At 39.2% G+C, this 24,793-nt stretch overlaps 1 protein-coding gene across 6 annotated transcripts in view; it reads right to left on the bottom strand.

Moving 5' to 3' along the window:
* Nucleotides 1-24,793, bottom strand: part of LOC127792530 (uncharacterized) — a 79,855-nt gene that overhangs the window by 6,872 nt on the left and 48,190 nt on the right. For 5 of the 6 annotated variants that reach the window (XM_052323050.1, XM_052323051.1, XM_052323052.1 and 2 more), the window contains one exon: nucleotides 6,447-6,518. In XM_052323050.1, coding sequence (XP_052179010.1) covers nucleotides 6,447-6,518 — 72 coding nt within the window. Of the gene's footprint in view, nucleotides 1-5,968; nucleotides 6,184-6,446; nucleotides 6,519-24,793 lie in introns of all 6 variants that reach the window. The other variant, XR_008021149.1, reaches the window with a different exon arrangement.

The raw sequence follows: 24,793 nt of genomic DNA, 5'->3' as shown, positions 1-24,793 counted from the left end.
ATAAACTCGTAGGGAAGGAAATAGTTCTTCCTTCACCATGGGAGGAATGCCCTGAACTCTGGACATTTTTCAACACTTCCTACTTTCTCGAATTATGAAAATGTCATACACAGTTCAAACTTCTAATTATAGCACTTAAGTAAACCAACTCTGCCGCACCATTTAAATTAAATGGTGGGATGATATGTGAAGAAACTAGGTAGAAGAATGAAGGAATCAAACCACCGTATAAACTTCCATTGATCTGTCAAATATTTATACACAAAAGTCCTAAAAAATCTGCTAAAAAACCTCCTAACTTTTCTCCTAACTATTCTCCTATTTTATAGGAGTAGATTACAACACTTTAGCTATATACTTTATAGATTTAGATCAACAAGAATTTGGATAACTTGTGATTGAATTATCTTTATTCTTCCTTATCTTTTAGGATGAGTTTCCCCGATTACACTAAATTGTAATCTCGAGCCTTTGTGGTTCCTTATCTTCCTCCAACACTCCCCCCCCTCAAGTTGAGAAATAAATGTCCATCATTCTCAGGTTGCCTCTAAGTGATTCTAAACCTTGTTTTTGCACGTCTTTAGTTAGGAAATCTGCTTCTTGAACTCCAGTAGGAACATAAGTAAGTTTTATGTCCCCTCCTTCCATCTCTTGCTTGAGAAAATGCATGTCTATTCTAACATGCTTTATCCAGTCATGCTGCACTGAGTTGTTTACAATGTCGATAGCTGATTTGCTATTACTATAGAGTAGTTTAGGAGATGATATAGGCATAGAAAGATCTTTCATCAGTCTTTCTATCCATATGATCTCACAAATTCCTTGAGCAATGGCTCGATACTCGGCTTCCGCACTATAACAAGCAACAACTTGTTGCTTCTTGCTCCTCCAAGTTACTAAGCTTTTCCATAGTTTGGTACAATACCATGATGTGGATCTACTATCCTTAATACACCTTGCCCAATCAAAATCTACATAGCCAATAATTCCTCTATCCTGACTTTTCTTGAACAACCACCTTTTCTACTTGTTCCTTTGAGATATCTTAGAATATGGTAAGCTGTTTCAAGATGTCTTTTAGTTGGTAGATGCATGAATTGGCTGATGATGCTCATAGCATAGGCAATATTTGGCCTTGTGTGAGATAAATAGATAAGCTTTCCCACTAAGCGTTGATATCTCCCTTTGTTAACCTGATATTCTTATTTCTTTTCTTTATTCTTCCAATTTGGCTCTAGGGGAGTATTTGCTAGTTTACACCCTAGTTTGCCTATTTCCCTTAGCAAATCTAGGATGTATTTCCTTGCTTCTTGCCACTTCCAATCCAAGGAAGTATCTTAATTCCCCCAATTCTTTACCTCGAATGCTTGTCTCAGTTGATGCTTTAACTTCTCAATCTCTTGGTTGTTGTCTCCCGTGATGATGATATCATCTACATAAACTATCAAAATTGTTCTCCTTCCATCCTTTTCAAATCTTGGCGAAAAGAGTGTGATCTACCTACCCTTTCTTGTATCCAAGCTCGTGTAAGGTGTCACTAAACCTCTTAAACCAAGTTTTAGGAGATTGTTTAGACCGTATAATGATTTCTTTAGCTTGCATACTTTCCTTCTCGTGTCATTTTTCTCAAAACCTGGTGGTATTCTCATATAGATTTCCTCTTCCAGCTCTCCATTCAAGAAGGCATTTTTTATATCCAATTGATGTAGTCTCCAGTCTAGGTTTACTGCCAAGGATAATAAAACCCAGATTGAATTTAGTTTAACCACTAGAGCAAATGTTTCCTCATAGTCCAAGTCGTGAGTTTGAGTGAATCCTTGAGCTACAAATCTTGCCTTGTACCTGTCAATACTCCCATCAGATTTGTACTTCATAGTGAATACCCACTTGTTGCCTACTGCTTTCTTTCCCTCTAGTAGCTCCATAATTTCCCATGTATCATTTTTTTCCAAGGCTTTCATTTCTTCCATGACTGCTGCCTTCCATTTTTCATCTTGTAGTGCCTGATAAATATCTCTAGGAATAGCCACACTATCAAGACTGATAGTAAATGATCTTTATTGTGGAGATAATCTTGAGTATTCGAGATAATTTGAGATAGGATGTTTAATACAATATCTTATCCCTTTCCTGAGAAATTGGAATACCTAGATCATCTTCGAATCTGTTATGTACCTCAGTATACCTTGTAGCCACATTTTTTGGACCCATCTCTAGATTAGATGATTTAGTTGGATGAGGATAGGATCACGAGGCATTCTTGAATAAACCATTAGTGGTGGTTTGTTTTGGACCTGATCATCTTCTTAAATTTTGGTGTTATCTTTCTCTCCTCCTTGATGGTTCCCTAGAGGAATGGAATCTGAGCTGGATTCAAGAATGATTTGAGGTGTTTCAGGATTAAGGACAAGGGTTTGTAATGGATCAACGAGTGTAGTCGGAGAGGAATAATCAGGTAAAGTCATGATTGTACTCCAAACATCTTCTGTTTTCGAGGTACTCCCTGCAGATGGGTGTCTTGAAAAAATGGTTGATGCTCGATGAAAAAGACATCACAAGGGATAATGAATTTTCAGTTAGTGGGGTTATAGCATTGACATCCTTGCTGAGTAGGAGAGTATCCAACAAATATGCACTCGAGTGCTTTTGGGTCCAATTTAGATTGAGTAAGCTGGGTTTTTGTGTACAAAAATAGTACATCCAAAAACCTTAGGAGAAATAGAATTTAGAACCTTGGTATGGTGAGGAAAGGATTCAAGAAACACAATCAAGGGAGTTTTATACTCAATTTTTTAAGGGAGCCTATTGATGAGACAAGTTGTTGGAAGGATAGCTTCTCCCCAATAGACATTTGGAACTAATTGAGTAAACATAAGGGCTCTTGCTGTCTCAAGAAGATCCAATTCTTTCTTTTAGCTACCCCATTTTGTTGGGGATTGTAGGGACATGAGCTTTAGTGAATAATACCATGCTCATTTAGGTATTGATTAAATTTATTAGAGAAGTACTCTCGGCCATTATCAGATCTCAGTATATGAATAGGTGATTGAAAAACATTTTAGACCATTTGATGAAACCTTTTGAAAACAAGATAGATTTCAGATTTGTCTTTCATTAGGAACACCCAACACACTCTTGTCTGGTCATCAATAAATGCGATGAACCATCGTGTATTTGTTAGGTTGGGAGTCCTAGCTAGTCCCCAAATGTCGCTATGGACCAAATGGAATGGTTTTGAAGGTTTATAGGTATGATTAGGATGAGAACTCTTGGTTTTCTTTGCAAGGATACAATGTTCACAGTAGAAATTCTGAATTTAATTGCTAGAAAGGGAAGGATACAAAACTCTAAGATACTCAAGGCTATGATGTCCTAATCGTTAATGCCATAACATTAATTTAGATTCTGAAATAGTAGCTAAAGAGGATGGAATAGATGACCTAAATTCTATAGGATGATCAAGTTTTGAAATTTGATAAAGTCCTCCCTTCTCCTCAACTTTGCCAATCATCTTCCCTGATGATAGATCCTGAAAAACACAATGAGAGTAAAAAATATCACTGATGAGTTCCTTTCTTTAGTTATTTTACTTACTGGTAGCAGGTTGCATCTTAAATCAGGTATATAAAGTACTGATATTAAGGTTAAGCCTGCTATGTAAGTGGTTCCCCTCCCTTGGGCTAAGGAGGTTGTACCATCAGCTATAAAAATAACAATGCCTTGATCACAAGGTAAAATTGGATAAAATTTTAAGAGAACCTATCATGTGGTCTGATGCTCCAAAGTCTATGATCCAAAAGTTTGTAGAAAACCTTTAAGAAAGTAGAGAGTGACTTGTATTACCTTGTTTTGCCAAGGATACCACTGGATTGTTGTCTACACTTTCAGCCACCTTATGCACCTTAGTTTGGCTTAGTAACTGTTGTAGGGTCTCCAATTGATCTGTTGTTAAAGAAACTATAGTTGAATTCTCTTTTTCAGCTTCTACCATGTATGTGGACTGACCTCCTTTTCGTTGATTCCTTGGCTTCCAATTTGCTGGCTTTCCATGTATCTTCTAACAAGTTTTCCTCGTATGATAGGGCTTGTTGCAGTGGTCACACCACTGCTTATCTTTTTGCATCTCTCCTTTAGGTGGGATAGGAAACTTTCCACGAGATATATTCAGGGCAGAATTCTGAATATATACCTCATTGTTTAAATGACTAGAAGTAGGCAGCATCACTTTCTTCCAACTCTCTTCTCTTCTCACTTCACCAAACACCTCTCTCATAGATGGGATGGGCTTAGTCCCGAGTAATCTACCTCTTCATCTAAATTTGAGTTTAGACAAAGCAAGAAGTCAAAACTCTTTCTTTCTCCACCATCTTGTCATACTTTCTTCCATTTGTAGGACACTCTCATGTAATCTCATAGAAAAGATCCATCTCCTTTCATAATTCAATTAAGATGTTATAATACTCAGTGACATAGTTATTACCTTGCTTTGTGGTTCGGATAATAGACTGGATTTGAAAACTTTGGGCTATGTTTTTCAAGTCTAAGTAAATCTCTTGAACAACCTTCCAAATCTCACTAACTATCTTATAGAATAAATAGGTTCTTCCAATCTTGAGTTCCATGGAGTTTACTAGCCAGGCCATAACAATAGCATTCTCGGCCTCTCATACTCCATAAGTTGTAGACTCGGGGCTTGGCTTTGCAATATCTCCAGTTAGATAGCCTACTTTACTCTTCCCTCAAACTACCAGAATAACTGATTAGGACCACTCTCAGAAGTTGGTTCCATTCAGCTTGTGTAGAGTAATTTGGAGTGAATGGCTATCAAGAGCTGTTGGAGTAATTGGAACTTGATCATTTTTCATTGGAAGAGGATTGGTGGTTGAAGTCTCGCTTCTTGTTGGATTCTCAACCATTGTGTGAGCTTAAGAGTCCTATTTGAAATAGAACACTAACTATCGGGTGCCACAAAAATGTGGCTTTGATACCATTAAGAAACTAGGTAGAAGAATTAAGGAATCAAACCACTATATAAACTTTCATTGATCTAACAAATATTTATACACAAAAGTCCTAAAAAATTTGCTAAAAAACCTCCTAACTTTTCTCGTAACTATTCTCCTATTTTATAGGAGTAGATTACAACACTTTAGCTATCTACTTTATAGATTTAGATCAACAAGAATTTGGATAACTTGTGACTGAATTATTCTTATTCTTCCTTATCTTTTAGGTTGAGTTTCCCAATTACACTAAATTGTAATCCCGAGCCTTTGTGGTTCCTTATCTTCCTCCAACAATATGAGACTAGACAAAAATGGTGTCGCAAAGTGGATTCAAGAGAATCATCAACTCAAAGAAAGGGGAAAGCAAGTAGTAGCCGAAACTGAGCAATTATGTCTGGACAACGCCCAATTAGCTGTTGTGTTATCCCAAGGTAGTGCCCAACTCAAAGGAGTGAAGTTTGAGGAAGAACAACTAGCCATTCTCCAAACTTTGCAAGAAACCTTGTCTGCAGAAGACTCAAGATCAAATAAGGGTTCTTCAGCACCCTATGATCCAGCTGAGGACAAACAAGATCCTTGCAGTGGTCCGTTCTCACAACTATAAAAAAAAAAAAAAAAAAAAAGAATTCTAACTTTTTCTTTACAAGAACCACAGGTGATAAATCATCTTATTCATCATCTGAAGAAGACTGCAAATTACATTAAACATTTATGGAGGAGACTAGACTCAAATGAGATTCCAATAAAATGCCATTCAAGCTCAAGGAATAATACTATCAGAAGACTTAAAAAAAGGAAAGAAGACTGTGTTCCATCCAGATCAAAAGCCTGCACGGCAAGAGAAGTTGTCTACAAAACAAACCAAAAGCCTAAAGATGCTTCTGAAAAGCAATTTCAACTTTGGACAATTGGTACCACTATTGATAATTCTGAAAAGAAAAAGTTGAAGAAAAGACGATCACCTCGGATTATCTGCTCAGCTGTTCACCAACTTGACAAACTTTAATAATGTAACTCTTATCATTGTACCAACTAGTATGCTAGCTGTAAACTTATAGTGTCATCCATGATGCACTCCTTCAACTTTTTGCATCTATAAATAACTCAAAATGTATGTAGAAGGCAGAGCCAAAAAGATCCGTCTTTTTCCTTCTCCTTCTCCCATGTATTAGTTCTCCTGCTAAATAAATGCTTGAAAGTTATTTTACATTGTGAGTTGCATTTTAAACTTTCTATTTATTGCTTCTGGTTCTATTTATTTCATCTTGTTATTATCAACTGGTTACTCCCTCCCTCCCTCTCTCTCTCTCTCTCTCTCACGCATGCACGCGTGCACAAAGATAGGAATATGATTTATATACCAACAATCAAAATTTGTTTGCATCCAAACAGGAATTCAAGTAAACACACATTTTCCAGGAAGGTCCATGTTAAACTGACCTGGCAGATAGCCCATTCTGATACATCGAATATCTTGCTTCCAGCACAAACAAAAGCACGTGGTATTCCCATCTAAATGCCAAATGAATAAGTCAGTAAAATGATCAATTAACATCAATAAACATCAAACCTAGTACATAAACTAGTGAGTTTTAGAAGCACACTACATGACAAAAAAAAAAATGACAGAGCATGTGGTTTCCCCAATAAAAGGAAAGCAAAGCAAACAGCTAATGAAAAGAATAATATTTGCTTATCACCAGCACAATATGGGAATCAGAAATAATAACTGCATCAGTGCACCATCTAAATAATGGGAAGCAATGCAGGACTGATGCAGATGCAAAGCACAAGAAGAAAACCAATAGAAGAAGAAGAATATGGAGAGAGAAGGGAAGAAGAAAAAGAAACAGGCTGGGAGAAGAGAAACTGAGAGAGACAGGGAAGAAGATATACTGAGAAGAAAGAAATTCTGTACCAAAGTTAGCAGGAACTTTGAACATTCCAGTCATGGTACAGGAACAGGTATGGGGTACATATGCTAATTTTGTGGTATAGAAGGTCTAGGCTTAATTGGTTCATTACTTTGGTTGTGGTAGACTTTATAGTTCTACTTGGGTCAAAATTAGCTGGACTGACACTTTGTCATTATTATAGAAGCTAGTTTGTTTTGTTATGTTTTGTTATGTTTTGACTTTTTTTTTTCTAATGTTCTGGTACAACTTACAAATTGAAGAATCCTATGCAAACGAAGTCAGGTTCGAATATAATTCAAAATGCAACAAAATATGCAATAAGGAAGGAAGGCAAGCCTTCTTGTAGGAAATCAGAATAATTCTTCCTTACTAGTCGTGTACACAGTTACATCCTCTTATAGAGGAGAAGAGATACAACATAAGGAAACTAACCTAATTACCAGGAAGGAAAGAAAACAAAAAAGGAAAATATACATATGAACATTCTTAGGAAAGTTTCCTAAGTCTGAATTAGGAAATATCCTATTCCAGATTTGGAAACTTCTAATCAGATCTCTTTCTTAATATTCCTTCGAGAACCAACACTCTTCGTCAACCTAGTGAATGAATGTCCATCATTCCCAATTTGCCTATTAGTCCTTCAAATCTTTTTGCAGCAAGCCCTTTAGTTAGTACATCAGCTACTTGATTTTTAGATGACGCATAGGGAATATGAATTAGACATGCATCCAACTTCTCCTTTATGAAATGCCGATCTATTTATATATGTTTTGTCCTATCCCTTGTTAGCAATTCGCCGAATTATTAGCGTATTATAAGCGAATTATTCCCTATTTTTACCAAAAGTATTATACTCGCATACTTTTGAAATATTCGGATTAATTCGTGTATTTTAAACCTAAAAAGTATAAAACATGTATCTGCCGAATTTTTTAAAAATTCAGCTAAAAAATTTGTTGCCTGCTCCCAATGCCATACGGCCATGTGCAGTCTTGCAGTCTCTGATTAGGGAGGTCTTTTCATTATTTCCATAGTGATGGCTGATGGCTGATGATGGCCCCATTATTTTATAATCCGACACTACACAAACATGTCCACTACCATTCCCAATCCCACATCTCGTTTTGTTCTTATCAAATATTAATGAATATTATTATTCATCAATCCCATGCGGCCATGCGCCAATGCCCATGTTGTGTAGTTGTGCCTCTATGACTCTTTCTACCGGGCACAACCACACATATATGTATATAATATGTCGAATTTTTGTGTGTATATATATATATATATTTGTGTACATATATATATAATATGCCAAATTTTTATTGTCGAATTTATTTAGTTAAAACGTATTAAACACGAATTAATTATATCTCGAATATTTGATTGTATTTAAAATATGTCAAGCCGAATAATACTCGTACTTTTACCGTCCCGAATTTTTTTCATTCGTTGAATAGCTAACAAGGGTCTTATCATGCTGAATAGGATTATGAGAAATACTAATAACTGATTGATTATCATAAAATAGCTCAATAAAACCTTGAATCTTGATCTTCAAATCCTCTAGGACAATCCGTAGTCACAGCAACTCACATAAACCAAGGGCCATAGCCCTAAATTTTGCCTCTGCACTAGATCTTGCCATAATGCTTTGCTTTTTACTCCTCCAAGACACAAGATTTCCCCCTAAAAACACACCATATCCAGTGGTATATCTCCTATCAATTAGTGAACCTCCATAGTTTGCATCCATGAACCCTTGGACATTTAATTCAACCCTCGTTTTAAACAAGATGCCTTTACCAAGTGTGGCCTTTAGATAGCTCAAGATCCTCCTTAGTGCCCGCATATGCTCCTCAGTTGGGTAGTGCATGAACTGGATTACTAGGCTAACAGCAAAAGCTATGTCAGGTCTAGTATGAAAGAGGTATATTAGCCGGCCAACTAGTCTTTGGAACCTTCCTTTATCCACTACCTGCCCATCAGGATTTTCCTGCAATTTCATGTTAGGTTCCACGGGTATGCTGGCTCCTTTTCCTCCTGTTATCCATGTTTCAACCAACATATCTAACACATACTTATGTTGGGATAGGAAAATTCCAGCCTTAGAGTAGGCAACTTCTATTCCCATAAAGTACTTGAGGGCCCCAAGGTCATTAATCTCAAATTCCTTAGCCAAATTCCCCTTGAGAATATGTTATTGTTCTTCATCATTTCCAATGACCACTATATCATCTACACACACTAACAAGGTTGTAACCTTTTCTCCTGAATGTTTGAAGAAGAGGGTATGATCCTCTCTGCTTTGGTAGTATCCCATAGACTTCATGGCCTTAGAAAATCTGTCAAACCATGCTCGTGGGGACTGATTGAGCCCATACAAAGCTTTCTTAAGCCTGCACACTTTCCCTGCATCTCCTTCCTAAAATTTGGGAGGTAACTCCATGAACACTTCCTCCTCCAAGTCTCCATGTAAGAACGCATTCTTCATGTCTAGTTGTTGCAGGTTCCACCCAAAATGGGCTACTAATGAAATAAGGATCCCCACGATGGTCATCTTTGCCATGAGGGAAAAAGTCTCAAGATAATCTATACTATAGGACTAAGTATAGCCCTTGGCCACCAGCCTATCTTTATATCTCTCCAAAGTTCCATCAGCCTTGTATTTCAAATTAAAGATCCACCTACAACCTACTGGGGTGACCTTGAGGTCTAGGCACCAACTCCCATGTCTGATTTTTATTTAAAGCTTTCATCTCTTCTAGCATAGGTTGCTTCCAGTTCTGGTCTTTTAGAGCCTTATCCACTGACTTAGGAATAACAATAGTATCCAATGAGGTTAGGAAGCTTTTATGGTTATGGGAGAGATGATGGTAGGAAAGGTAATTAGACAAAGGGTGTTGAGTATAGCTTCTGACCCCTTTTCTTATAGCAATTGGTAGGTCCAAGTCATTAGAAACAGGGCTAGGTAGGGTTGAAACCAATGGTTGAGAGAATTCCATACCTAGGTTGAGGTTTGATGCTGATGCAGGCAAAGAATCCACAATGGGCTGCCTTCTTTTGAACACATAAGGGAGCCCTTAAACCTTACCGAGGATGGTAGCCGTTGGGCTGCTTGCTCATTGCAGTTTGCAACCAAAGGAGAGATAGTAGGCTGAGGAGAAATAATAGAGGAAGTAGGAGAAATAGGAGTGGAGGTAGGCTGAGGAGACTGATTAGTGTCAACTATTTCATTGGAGCTAGTTGGTGTTGATCCTAAGTTAGGAAAGACATCCTCAGAGCTTTGGTCACCATAGTCTCCAATCTCTCCCTGGGAACCAATCTAAGGAGAACCAAAAAAGGACTGAGATTCAACAAAGGTTGACATAGAATTTCTGAGAGGAAGGGTTGTAACATTTGTAGCCCTTTTGAGTAGGAGAGTAACCAATGAAGACACACCTAAGAGCTCCAGGATCGAGTTTGCCTCGGTGAGTTCTAGGAATGTGAACAAAGCGCACACAACCAAACACTCGAAGTGGAAAAAGAGTATGCAAACTTAGGTCTAGGGAAAATGAGGACAGACAGTAGAAAGGACTTTGGTTATTTAAAACCTTAGATGGAACCCGATTAATCACATAAGCTGCTGTTAGAATAGCCTTCCCCCAAAATTTTTTAGGAACGTGGTGATGGTGGAGAAGTGCTCTAGCAACATTAAGGAAATATCTCATCTTCCTTTCAGCTACTCCATTTTGTTGTGGAATATATATGCAAGAAAACTCGTGAATAATCCCCCTCTTGCTGAAAAAACTGATGCAAGTGATTGTTGAAATAATCCCTTGCATTATCAGTGCGGAACTTCTATATGGGAGTGCCAAATTGAGTGAAAATCATTTAGCAAAAGTAGAGTAAGACAGTTCCAATGGAAGCTTTATCTTTTAATAGAAAGATCCAACACATACGAATACAATCATCTATAAAGGAAATGAACCACCTTGCCCCAAAACAGTTGGGGATCTTGGATGGTCCCCAAACATCATAATGAACTAAGGAAAATGGTTTAGATAACATTTTATTACTGATTGGATAGGACACATGGTGGTGTTTAGAAATTACACACACATCACACTAAAACATACTAGGATCTAGAGTCCTAAACAAGGCAGGAAATATATTTTTTAACAGAACAAAAGGAGGAAGACCTAGCCTATAATGATGGAGCCAACAATTGGCAAGGTCAAAGTTTGACTGGGATACAAAAGCAACATTTTGCTGCCTCCCTTTAGGATCACTTTCCCTCTGTAAGAAGTACAATCCATTATATTCCTCAGCCACACCAATCATCTTCCCCGTGCTCATGTCCTGAAATTCACACATATGAGGATAGAAAATGGCATAGCAATTTAACTCCTTAGTAAGTTGGTGAACAAAGATAAGGTTGGTAGCCAAGTTAGGTACATGAAGTACCAGTTAGATAGGGCTAAGGTCAACCTTATCATGTCCAATGATGGGAACTGAGGTTCCATTAGCAATGGTTATCTATTTAGAGGTTTCTAGTGGCTTATATGTCTCAAAAATATTCAAGTCAGGGGTCATATGGTCAATGGCTTCCGAATTTAGGATCCACATGTTATTCCTATCAGTTTTAGAGGCAAGAAAAGAACCAGCATGTAGGCATTTACCTTGCTAAGTAAGAGAGAAGGCTCCATCCTCGATTGTCCTTAGGGAGCTCTTGAGTTTACTAATCTCTTCTGCATTCAATTGAGTAAGATCAAATCCAATAAAATCTGTTTTTTCAATGGATTCAACTTCCTCTTGCTCCTTGCATGAGATATAGGCCCGGTTCTTAGGAGTTAGGTTCTTGAACCATCCCATCTTGCTCAAAACAACTTCTTTCCCATGGAGTTTGAAGCATGTATCCCTAGTGTGCCTAGGTTTCTTGTAGTAGGTACACCACAGTCCTTCATTGCCTGAGTTCTTCATTGAAACCTCTAATTTTCCTATTTTAAATCTTGTCCCTTCTCTGCTACTGGACACCATAGTCGAACTTTCTGTACTGGGTTCATTAAGCATAGCCCCCCTTCGATTTTCTTCACTTCTAATGATGGCAAACACTTCATTAAGAGAAAGTAGTTTCTCCCTACCAAGAACCTGAACTCTCACCTGATCATACTCTGGATTTAGGCCTGCTAGAAACTCTACAATCCTATCTTGCTCAAGAATCCAATTGAGGGTGGCAGCATCCTCACTTCACACCATTTTGATGTCTTGATAGTAGTTGAGTTCTAGCCATAATCCTTTCATCTTATTGTAGTACTTCGTTATAGTCAAGGTCCCTTATCTAGTGCCACTAATTTTAGTTTTAATCTAAAAAATTGCCGAGGCATCTTGGACCTTAAAATAGGTTTTCCTCACTGTCTACCAAATATCCCTTAAAAACATGTAATTCTTACTAACCTCCAGCTACATGGCACTCCATAGCCAAGACATGATCAAAGAGTCTTCAAATATCCCAAATATCCCTTGTTGAAGTTAAAAACATGTAATTCTTACTAACCTCCAGATACATGGCACTCCATAGCCAAGACATGATCAAAGAGTCTTCAATATCCCATGTTGTGAAGATGGGATCCGAGACCTTTGGAGGGGGTGCAATCAAGTGGCCCATCTTCCCTTAGGCTTTGAGGAAAGTCCTCATAAGTTGGGGCCATTGCAAGTAATTCCTACCGTCTAAGCAGTAGGAATGGTGCATTCCAGACAGCTCTCCGACTCCAGTTAGCTAATCAATTAGAGTTGATTCCCCAGTTATCATGGAGGATGTAGCTTCAGATATTTCAAACATGTTCACCGGAATAATCAGTTGAATAGAGTGAAAGCAATGAAGGCACACTAAGGTTTTAGGAAGAACAAGAAGGTATCGATGGCTCTGATATCAAGTAGGAAATCCAAATAATTCTTCCTTACTTCTCATATGTACACGATTACATCCTCTTGTAGAGGAGAAGAGATACAACATAAGGAAACTAACCTAATTACTAGGATGGAAAGAAAACAAAAAAGGAAAATATACATATTAACATTCTTAGAAAAGTTTCCTAAGTCTGAATTAGGAAATATCCTATTCTAGATTTGGAAACTTCTAATTAGATCTCTTTCTTAATATTCCTTCGAGGACCAACACTTCTGTTCTCTATTTTTCATTGAAAATATTTTGAATTTAATTTACTTCCCAAGTTTTAAAGCATTTTTACTAAATTCATGCACTCCTTGGGTCCTCTTGGGGATTCAGATCACATTCCTTGTGATCCGGTGGCAAAAAACAACCACAACCAGAACACACGATTTAGATCACAATTCCATAGCTGAGGAAGTGAACCTGGTAACTATATTCTGAACATAATCAACAAGTTTTCTCTTGATTCTTCATCTAGTTGTGTAGAAGAAACATAATCCTACCAAAAATCAACTACTAGAATTTAACTATAATTATGCTATAAGAAATATTTAAATATGAAAATTAAATAAATGTAATCCTAATTTGTTTTCAAATTGTTGTTTCTCCTTTCCTTCTCATAAAATGCGTCTATCTTCCTTGATCCCTATCAGCTGGTTCTTGACATTCATCTAGGTAAGAAACTAATCCTCTCATATCCAATTGCACTATATTGTTTAGTTTGTAGAATTTCATACCTGTAGATAGGTTAAACATCACTTGGTGTATGATCCTGTTGAATGTGTGGTCCATAGAAGAAAAGACAAAATAAGAAATGAAACCATATGTAATGCAGTTGGAATGGCATTTAAGATGCAAAGAATTAAGATGGTTTTGATATGATAGGCTCACTGAGAAGGCAGTGATCAGCCCAAGGACTTAGACAAATAGAGTGAAGAAGGGATGAACACAGAGAAGAGGTAATTCTGAATTTTCATTGATTTTGCTAAAAGTCTTGCAATCAGTTCTTATACAATAGTTTTGGCGCCAAGACTGGCCATGTGCCAGTCATTCTCTCTTATTCTAGAAACTGCACTTTTAGTTACAAATGTAACTGAAATGCAAATTAGGACAGATTTAGAGCTTTAGAATGTATCTACTTTTAGATAGTCTTCCCTAGAATCAACACTTCATTCTAACAGTTTGGCTGGCCTCTTCTTCATTCTTCGGCTCCTTCTCAGTATTAGTTGTGTTTCCTGAGCTTGGTTCCTATCAGCATCACTCCCCTCTAAATCAAACTTGTCCTCAAGTTTGAAATTTGGGTGTAGTCTTTTGAACTGGTGGTAATCCTCCCAGCTTGCTTCCTCTGAAGGGAGCCCCTGCCATTGAACCAATATTTGTCTCCTTTCCTGCCCCTTGTACCACACCACCCTAGTGTTGAGTACAGTCAAAGGTAAAAACAGGGTCCTGTTTTCATAGTTTTCTTCAGGTAATGGGCTGATTTGCTCCAAATTAGGCCTTCCATGGTAGGGTTTGAGTAGGGAGACATGGAACACTTGTGGAGTATTTTAGAGTTAGTGGGTAGGGCTAGCCTGTAAGCAACTGCACCTATCTTGAATTCCACTTGGTAGGGTCCAAAATACTTGGGGCTGAGTTTATATTACCCTCCGTGGGCTAGAGAGTGTTGCCTATAGGGTTGGAGTTTCACACAAACCCACTCCCCTTTTTTAAATTCAACTTCCCTCTTATGCTAGCTTGTTGGCCTTCAACAAGTTGGTCCTAAGGGATTTCAGTAGGTTAGTCCTTCTGAGTAGTTCATGCTCAGCTGCTTCAATCAGGGTGACATTTTTGACAGTCTACCAATCCAGATGGTTCTCTGTCGTATAAAGCTTGATAGGGTGACATTTGAATAGAGGAATGATAGGCGTTGTTGTACCATAATTCAGTCCCGGGAAGTAGTTGAACCCAGTCAAAGGAAGTTTCTTGGGCATTTGCTTCCAGCACTTTATTGGTAACCTCTGCCTGACCATTTGTTTGAGGGTGGTAGGACATACTATAGTGGAGTGAGGTTCCATTCTGTCACAATAATGCTCGACAAAATTGACTCAAGAGCAAGGGATCCTGTTGCACAAACAGAGAACAAGAATACACACGCACACTTTGGAATCACTGAAAGCCTTTAGACCAAACAGAGACGATCTGAAAAAGCAAAACACAACCAGCAAACACAAACAAAAATGATGGAAAGAAAAATAACACGAGAGATTTATCGTGGTTCACCCAAAAGGGCTACATCCACATTGAGCTCTAGTGAGAAGAGCTCACTGCACTATACGAGAAATAAAAATTACACCCTCAGAGAAAGCTCACACAAAAACACTCTGTACAACACTGATTTGATAACCAAAATCGCCCAAGAATCACTAATACAGATTAGGGCATAAACTATCAAACCAGAAAAATACATACAGAATCATGTACAGAGCTTACAGATCATAAACGAGGGAAGCCACAAGACTACTTCAAGAGAAGAATCCCGAACCACTCACCTTTTCTCCCCCTTTTGTCTCTAAACCTTGACCTTACCCCTTCTTCATCACTGGCGAATGTATTCCTTGTCGCTCAAAATCCCGATGACATAATTAATAACAGATTTGGATGACTGAGATAGGGCTCTAGAAAAGGCGAGATGGAGTGCTGGGATTGAATCAAGCAGCACGATATTTCTCAGCACAGAAGAGAATAATCAGGCGCCATCTGGAATGCACGGATGGTTGCCACGTGGCCTTCCATCAAGCGCCATAGGCAGCCCAAGGTTGCTGATCGTGGCCCTCCAAGTCCTTTGCATAAAACGGCATCGATTGATGCTTCACTTATAACAGATCCCTATCACTTACAATGCTCTTTGGGAATCCACAAAGTCTGACCACTAGGTCTATGAAAACTTGGGCCACTTTAATAGTTGTGTAGTGTGTAGGTAAGGGTCCAAAGTGTGCAAACTTGGTGAGCCTGTCCACCACAACTAATATGGCACAGTTACCCTGAATTCTTGGTAGCCCTAGCACAAAATCCATGGATCAGTCCTCAAAAACTTCATGTGATATCAGGAGGGTGACTCAATGGTTATGTCGTGGCTTTGGAATGCCATGGAGCCAGAGATTAATGACACGTGTATGTTCCTATCTACTGCACAAGAAATTTGGGATATCGTCCAACAAACTTATTCCAAGAAAAATGATTCTACTCAGATCTATGAAATTAAGGTTAAATTAATGGCTGCTAAACAAGGTAATCTGTCTGTTACGGAGTATACCAATTCACTGAAAAATCTCTGGCAGGAAATGGACCACTATCGTTCTCTTCCTATGAAGGACAAAGAGGATGCTACAATATTGCGTCAGTATTTTGAAAAAGACCGTATCTATGATTTTTTGGCTGGTCTCAGGCCGAAATTTGATCAAATTTGGGCGCAGATATTTGGAAAGTAGAAGTTACCATCGTTAAATGAGACTATTGCTATTGTTAGGGCTGAGAAAAGCCAACGCAATGTGATGCTTACAAATCAAGGACTAGAGGGTTCTGCACTGGCCATACATGGTACTAAAGATACTCCCACAACTGAACTTAATGATTCTCCTCCAACAAGTAAGAAGCCTAATCAGAGACAACAGAACAAATCCAATTTGATATGTAATTACTGCGAGAAGAAGGGACATGTTAAAGATGAATGTTACAAGCTCTATGGCAGGCCACATGGGACTGATAGGGGATTTGGTGGACAAGCAAATGTGTCAAAATCAAAAGAAGTACACTAGCCCAAGGAAGAGATTGGATCTATGAGTCGTCTAATTCTGCAGGGCTAGATAGACAGGATATTGAACAGCTGAAAGCTCTTCTCGACACTCTCGGTTCATCTTCTCTTAATCTAGGTGTTTGTTCCTTTGCACAATCAGGTATGTCACTTGCTTCTCATGATTATAGTGCTTCAAATCCTACTTCAAGGATAATTGATTATGGGGCGACTAATCACATGACTTTCACTTCAACTTCATTCTCCACTTGTAGACTTTGCTCTAGTTCCCGGAAAATTCTAAATATTGATGGTTCTTCTATTACTATGGTCGGGTTTCGTGATATTCATCTTAGCCCTTCACTTATACTCCAAAACGTAATACATGTTCCAAATCCCACCACCAATCTTGTCTCAGTTTATCATTTTCTTCATGATATAAATCGTGTCCTAACTTTTCATCCTGATGGTTGTGTTCTTCAGGACTGAAGTCTGGGGAAGAAGATTGAGAGTGTGAGAGAAAGTAATGGACTCTACTTTCTTAAATCACCGATAAAATTGGCAAGTTTGACAAGGTTTGTGGTTATACTTTGTTATTGTCCCATAGTTCTACTTTGCATCAGATTTGGTTCAAACATCATCATTTTGGTCATCCCTCTAATAGGGCCCCTATTTGTCACACTTACCAACGACGTAAAATGAAGGGAGACGCCAGGGTAGTCAAGGAAAAAGACACAAGGGTAGAAGAGTCACATTCGGTTGAGAGAGAATAACAACTCATGTGGCTGCAACAGATTTGGGAATACATATAAAAGTCTAGGGAAAAGGGGAGAGAGAGGTAGCTAGAGAATTCAGAAGGAGTTGTGGGAAAGAAGGCCCTCTCAAATAGGTTAATATTTGTTTTCTTTTTGTTCGTTCATAACTTTGTAATCGGAGATTCCTATCGTTTAATTGTTAGATTCTATCCTTTGTGAGAATTCTATCATTTTTGGTATCAGAGCACTAATCCATGGGAGTGACTGCCTCTGAGAGAGTGGGAGAGTTGGAGGGGAGATTAGAGAGCTACCAACTACAGATGGAGGGGAGAATGGAGGGATTGTAGGTCGGATTGAATTCATTGAAAATTGAGTTTCAGAGGGTGCAAAATATACAGAAGAACATGGCAGTGATGTTGGACCAATTCAATTTGTTGATGGAGAAATGGGAGCAAGAAAAAAGGAGGAAGGGGAAACAGAGTGGGGAGAACAAACCTATGGATTCCTCCCTCACCTTGGAGGACATGCAGGATCTTGGAGGGAAGCGTAGGGACGTAGGCAATGGATCCAATGGATTCTGGAGGCTGAAAATACGAAATAGGTGATTAGAGATGCCACTCTTCAATAGAGAAGATCCTGATGGATGGGTTTTCAGGGCCAAACGCTATTTTGTTGTGAATCAGTTGACGGACGCTGAGAAATTGGATTCTGCGGCCCTTTGTTTTGAAGGTGCTGCTCTTTCATAGTTTCAGTGGGAACAAAAGAGACGAAGGGTGAGGAGTTGGGAGGAACTCAAGGGGCTGATGAGGAGTCGATTTCAGTCCACGCAAGAAAGTACTGTGGAGAAGAGATTTCTAGTTCTCCGCCAGTGGGGATCCATCAAGGATTACTGTCTCTTCTTCGCGACTCTAGCATCACCGATCGAAAACTTGCTAGAGGCTATGCTGGAAGGGCATTTCATCAATGGGTTGAAACCAGACATAAGGGCAGAGATGAGGATGTTAAGACCTACTAATGGACTTGGCCCAACAAATTGAGGAATGAAATTAGGTGATCCATGGAAGTACTTTGGGATCCAACCCAAGTAAAGGTTAGGCCCCTTAAACCCCAATCCCAAATTATCAGCGAATTGCAATTCCTCAACCTTCGCATCCTCCCCCCAAATCGAGAGACGCTCAACCCAACCCCCTCATACCAGCCTCCGACTGCCAGAAAGTTGAGCAACCCACCTTTTAAGCGGCTTAGTGAAAGCGAGTTGCAAGCCAAACGTGCGAAAGGATTGTGTTTTCACTGTGATGAGAAATACACGATTGGGCATAAATGCAAGAATAAGGAGCAGGTGATGACCATTTATGAAGAAGAAAGGGAAAAATAAGAAGGAATGGAAGAGGAGCCAAGGCAAGGGAGAATTCTGGGGATTTGGAAGACACAGTAAAAATGGGAGAAATGGTGGAGTTATCATTGAATTCAGTAGTGGGATTAACACCTCCATAGACAATGAAGGTTAAGGGGAAAATAAAAGGACAAGAAGTGGTGGTCTTAATTGACAGTGGGACTTCCCATAACTTCATAGCCGCTGATCTGGTGCAAAAATTGGGACTATTATGGACACAAACTCAAGGCTATAGAGTGATGAGGTTCAGGCATGGCGATACAAGGGGCTGGAGTATGTAAGGGGGACCCTGTTGTTGCAAAATGTGGAGATAGTTACATCATGCCATTAGAATTGGGAAGCTCGGATGTTATTCTCGGGATGAAATGGTTAGCCACACTTGGGAGACACAAGTGGAATGGGGGGCACGACTATCACATTGCATTGGGATCCCAACCTCACCAAAACATTAGTAACTTTGAAGTCGATGATGAAGGCATTCCAGGAAAATAGAGAAGGAGTGCTACTGGAATGGGGAAGCCTGACGGCTAAAGTAAAAGAGGCGAGGGTGGAAGTTCCTGGCAGTCTGCAAGAGCTGCTAACATAATTCAAGTCTATCTTTGAGGAGCTGTGTGGGCTTCTCCCACACTAGAGGCAAGATCACACTATTACGTTGCAACTAGGGGTCCCTCCGGTAAGTGTAAGACCTTATCATTATCCCCACCTCCAGAAAAATGAGATTGAAAGGCTAGTTAGGGAGTTGTTGGCAACAGGGATCATTAAGTCAAGCATTAGCCCATTTTCCAATCTCGTGTTGCTAGTCAAGAAGAAGGAAAGTGGGTGGAGGTTTTGCATGGACTACAGGGATTTAAACAAGGTAACAATCCCTGATAAATTCCCAATCCCAGTCATTATAGAACTTTTGGATGAACTAAATGGGCCTATTGTTTTTTCTAAGTTGGATTTGAAATCGAGTTATCATCAGATATGAATCGCACCTGATGATATTCCGAATACTACTTTTCACACGCATGAGGGTCATTATGAATTTTTGGTGATATTGTTTTGGATTAACAAACGCACCTGCCACATTCCAGTCATTGATGAATGAGATTTTTAAAGAGCACTTGAGACAGTTTGTCTTTGTATTTTTTGATGATTTAGTAAGAGTATGGCAAAAAATAAGGAGCATTTGAGGTGTGTATTACGAGTCCTAACAGCTCATCAATTGTATGCTAATGAAAAAAAATGTCAATTTGGGCAAAGGGAGATTAAGTATCTGGGACATGTTATTTCATGACTGCAAATAATACTAACGTAAAGGCTGTTATGGAGTGGCCTAGCCCTCAATCTCTGCGCGAACTTTGAGGCTTTTTAGCCCTTATAGGGTATTACCGAAGGTTTGTGAGGAATTATGGCAACTTGGCATGGTTGTTGACAGAGCATCTCCGAAAAGATAACTTCTATTGGGATGAGCTATCGGAGAAAGCCTTTCAATCACTAAAAAGGGATATGACAGATTTGTCGGTGTTAGCCTTACATGACTTCTCAAGGGAATTCATTATGGAGATGGATGCTTCGGGGCATAGATTAGGGGCAGTTTTGATGCAGGAGCAGCGATCTCTTACTTTCTTTAGCCACACCCTAAATCCGATTGGTTGGAATAAATCGATGTATGAGAGAGAGTTGATGGTGATTGTATTCGCAGTGAAGAAGTGCAGACATTATCTGTTAGGACGAAAATTCGTCATTCGAACTAATCAACGAAGCCTTAAGTTTTTGATGGAGCAGTGGGTGGTCAGCCCAAAATGTCCAAAATGGGTGGTGAAGCCAATGGGGTACGATTTCGAGATTCAATATCACCCCGAGTTGGAGAACCGAGCAACTGATGCACTTTCATGCCTCCACTCCCCTGTTACGCTGATGGAACTCATCATTCCTTGAGTCTTACAATTGGATCATCTAAAAAACGAGGTAGAGGAAGATAGTAAACTCTAGTAGATCATTAAAGAGGTATAGTCTAATCCTTCCAACCAACCAAATTTTGCGTGGATAGATGGTCATTTGTTGTTCAAGGGGAAGTTGTATCTTCCTAAAGGCTCCACTTTAATTCCCCTGATGTTGGAGGAGGGTCATGATAAGCAAATCGGGGGCCATTCTGGTTTCCTCAAGACATAAACGAATCTCTGCCAATGTATATTGGGTTGGGATGAAGCGGGACATTCATCAATATGTTCGCCAATGTTCAGTGTGCCAGCAAAATAAATATGTGGCACTTGTCATGTGCTTACTAAATAAAGAAGATGGGAAGTAATAGTAGTTGTAGCACATGGTAGTTAGTGATTGTTAGAATTTTGGCAGGAACTATTCAAATTGTCCACTTGATTGTCCACTTGATTGGTGAGATCAGTATAAATACACACTAATCTCACTCGAAGAAGGCATGAATGAATTGAATCTTGAATTTCCCTCTAAATTCTCCCGCTCTCTCTTTCTTTCTTCTTCTTCTCTCTCTCTCTGATCAAGTCTCTTCTACACAATTCTCCAGAATTCCTTATGGAATTCTGCAGATAAATTGATCAAATCCGTTGGACCTGACAGCACTCTCTTCGAGTGGTCTGTTACAGCCACTCCCTATTCCTCATTAAGTCTGGGAGGATGTGTCGATGGATTTCATCGAGGGGCTGCCAAAATTAGCTGGAATGGATTCTATTTTGGTGGTTGTAGATCGACTAAGCAAGTATGGATGTTTTATTGCTTTGAAACATCCATTCTCAACAACCAGTATAGCAGGGGCCTTTGTGAAAGAAATTATCTGATTATATGGTGTTCCCAACTCTATCATTTCCGATAGAGATAAAATCTTTGCCAGCCATTTTTGGGAAGAACTTTTCCGGTTGCAAGGCACTAAGTTGAAAAGAAGCACCTCTTACCACCCTCAGTCTGACAGCCAAATAGAGGTCTTCAACAGAACATTGGAAACGTACCTCAAATGTTTTTCTTCCTCCAAACCAAAGGCGTGGTATAGTTGGCTTCCTTGGGCTGAATATTGGTATAACACTTCTTACCAAGTCTCCTCTAAATTAACTTTATTTCAAATAGTTTATGCGTGTGAACCTCCCCCTTTGCTGGGATTTGAGAAGGGAACAATGGTTGTCTCGGTGTTGGAACAACAATTGTTGGAATGTGATTTGATTTTGGAGGAGTTCCAAGCCCAGTTGTTGAGGGCGCAAGCAAAAATGAAAGCTATAGCAGATAAAAAGAGGAATGACATTCATTTTGAGGCTGGCGAACTGGTTTATGTGAAAATCTGGCCCTATAGGCAGAAGACATTGGCTTCTAGGCCAAATAAGAAACTATCACCAAAGTTTTATGGACCTTTCGTAGTAGAGAAAAGGATTGGGAAGGTGGCATACAAGCTGTCTCTACCACCCTTTTGTACAATTCACCTCGTATTTCACGTCTCCCAACTCCGCAAGGCTGAAAGAGCACTGCAAGAGACTACTAATATCCCTGACCAGTTGATTGCAGAGCTAGAGATGCCATCAGACATTGCATCAATTTCCCAACTTGGGAGCCATACCATCAGATGCTGCATAAATTTCCTGAATTTCACCTCGAGGACAAGGTGAATCTCATAAGCGGGAGTAATGATAGGGCCCCTGTTCGTCACACTTACCAGCAACGTAAAATGAAGGGAGACGTATGGGCAGTCAAGGAAAAAGACACAAGGGCAAAAGAGTCACATTCGATTGGGGGAGAATAACAACTCACGTGGCTGCAACGAACTAGGGAATACATATAAAAGGCTGGGGAAAAGGAGAGAAGGAGGTAGCTAGAGAATTCGGAAGGAGTTGTGCGAGAGAAGGCCTTCTCAAATAGGCCAATATTTGTTTTCTTTTTGTTCCTTCATAGCTTTGTAATCAGAGATTCCTATCGTTTAATTGTGAGATTCTATCCTTTGTGAGAATTCTATCACCCTCCTTTAAAGTTCTTAAGAGTCATGTTTATGTCAGGACCTCGTGTCCTAACAGTGGAATTCTCCTCGGATGAGGGAAATTAGGGTTTAGAAAGAAAAGGGAAGAAAGAAGAGAACGAGTGAGAGACTGAATAGGAGAATCTAGGGAGAGAAATTAAAGAGAAAGAGAAGGAAATGTATGATTATGCTATGAATTTCGATGCCTCTTTTATTAAATAGGGAAGCCATTATATAGCCCACTCTTCCCGCCACTCTTTGGTAGTTACAGCCCTAACAACCTGGTTGTTATTCTAACAGTACTAAAAGCCCCTTTAACCATCTAACCGCCCCCAACACCTCAACCATCTAACTACAACCCACAACCTAAACCAACTACCGTTACATCCTTCAACCATTTTAGCCATCTATTGTTACAACCATAGTAAGTAAAGATACAATTTGCCTCGGAAACTCAAAACCCATAGGTCCTAACTTCGTTGTTTAAACATGTAACTGTTGAGACATTACATTGTGATACCTATGAATTTGCTAAGAATCGTTGTGTCTTTTCCTCCTAGTGTTACCCAATCTTTTGAGCCTTTTTATCTTGTTCATACCGATATCCGGGGACCCACACCTATACACAATATCTCGAGTGCCACATGGTTTGTCACCTTTATTGATGATTGCACTCGAGTCTGTAGAGAAAAAGAATACTTCTCCTTTCTTAATAAATCCAATATCCACGAGCAAGGTCCTCTTATAGAGGACAGGAACAACCCAAAAAGAAACTATACAAATTTAGAAACAATAGACTCTATAAACATTCCATCTACAAACACTACCAAAAAACATATACACATTTTTAAGAAAGCTATAGTATTAAGAAAGTTTCCTAAGCTTAACTTAGGAAACTTCTTAATCTATCAAGGTAGTTGCCTCCTTGATTGGTAAGCTACTATCATGCACATGCACACATAGATCCCCATATATCACAAACATACTTACTCATATAATCTCACTATTCACAACACCCCCCCTTAAGCTGGGGAGTGGACGTCAATCATACCCAACTTGTTTACTAGAGTTTCAAATTGAGTACTAGGTAGCCTTTTGGTAAAAATATATGCTACTTGATGACTGGAGGGAACATAGAAAATTTGGAAAATACTAGAATCTAATATTTCCTTATGAAAGTGCCGGTCAATTTCAATATGCTTTGCCCTGTTATGCTACACAAGATTATGAGCAATACTAATAGCCGATTGATTGTCCCCCAAAAGTTCAAAAGGTCTTTGCACAGGAACTTTTAAATATTCTAGGATAATCTGTAACCACAAAAACTCACACACACCGATGGCCATGGCTCGAAATTCTACCTCAGCACTGGATCTGGCCATCACCCCTTGCTTCTTACTTCTCCAAGACACCAAATTCCCTCTTAGGAAGACACAATACCCGGTTGTGGATCTCCTATCCATGAGAGAACCACCATAGTCAACATCTGTATATCCTTGGATCTTCAAACCAGCTCCTTGAGTAAATAAAATTCCCTTACCCGGTATAGCTTTTAAGATAGCTTAGGATCCTTCTCATAGCATTCATATGATCTTCAGTGGGGTTATGCATAAATTGACTCACTATGCTGACAGCAAATGCTATGTCAGGCCTAATATGAGAAAGATAAATTAGTCTTTCTACTAAACGTTGAAATCTCCCTTTATCCACTGCCTTTCCACTAGAATTCCCCTGCAATTTTATGTTAAGATCTACGAGTATCCTTGCTCCTTTTCCCCCTAGCAAACCAGTTTCAACAAGTAAGTTTAGCACATATTTCCGTTGGGACAAGAAAATCCCTTCCTGTGAGTAAGCTACTTTACTGCCTAAGAAATATTTCAGTGGTCCAAGATCCTTTATTTCAAATTCTTGAGCCAAATTCTGTTTTAGAAGACCCTGTTCATCTAAATCATTCCCAGTTACTACAATATCATCAATATAGACAAGTAGAGCAGTTACCTTTTCTCCTATGTGCTTGATGAAGAGGGTATGATCCCCTCTACTTTGGTGATAACCCATAGATGTCAT

This window comes from Diospyros lotus, chromosome 15 (assembly GCF_014633365.1).
Source record: "Diospyros lotus cultivar Yz01 chromosome 15, ASM1463336v1, whole genome shotgun sequence".
Lineage (NCBI taxonomy): Eukaryota > Viridiplantae > Streptophyta > Magnoliopsida > Ericales > Ebenaceae > Diospyros > Diospyros lotus.
The sequence above is the reverse complement of the archived record's forward strand: the minus strand, read 5'-3'. Positions and strand labels throughout refer to the sequence as shown.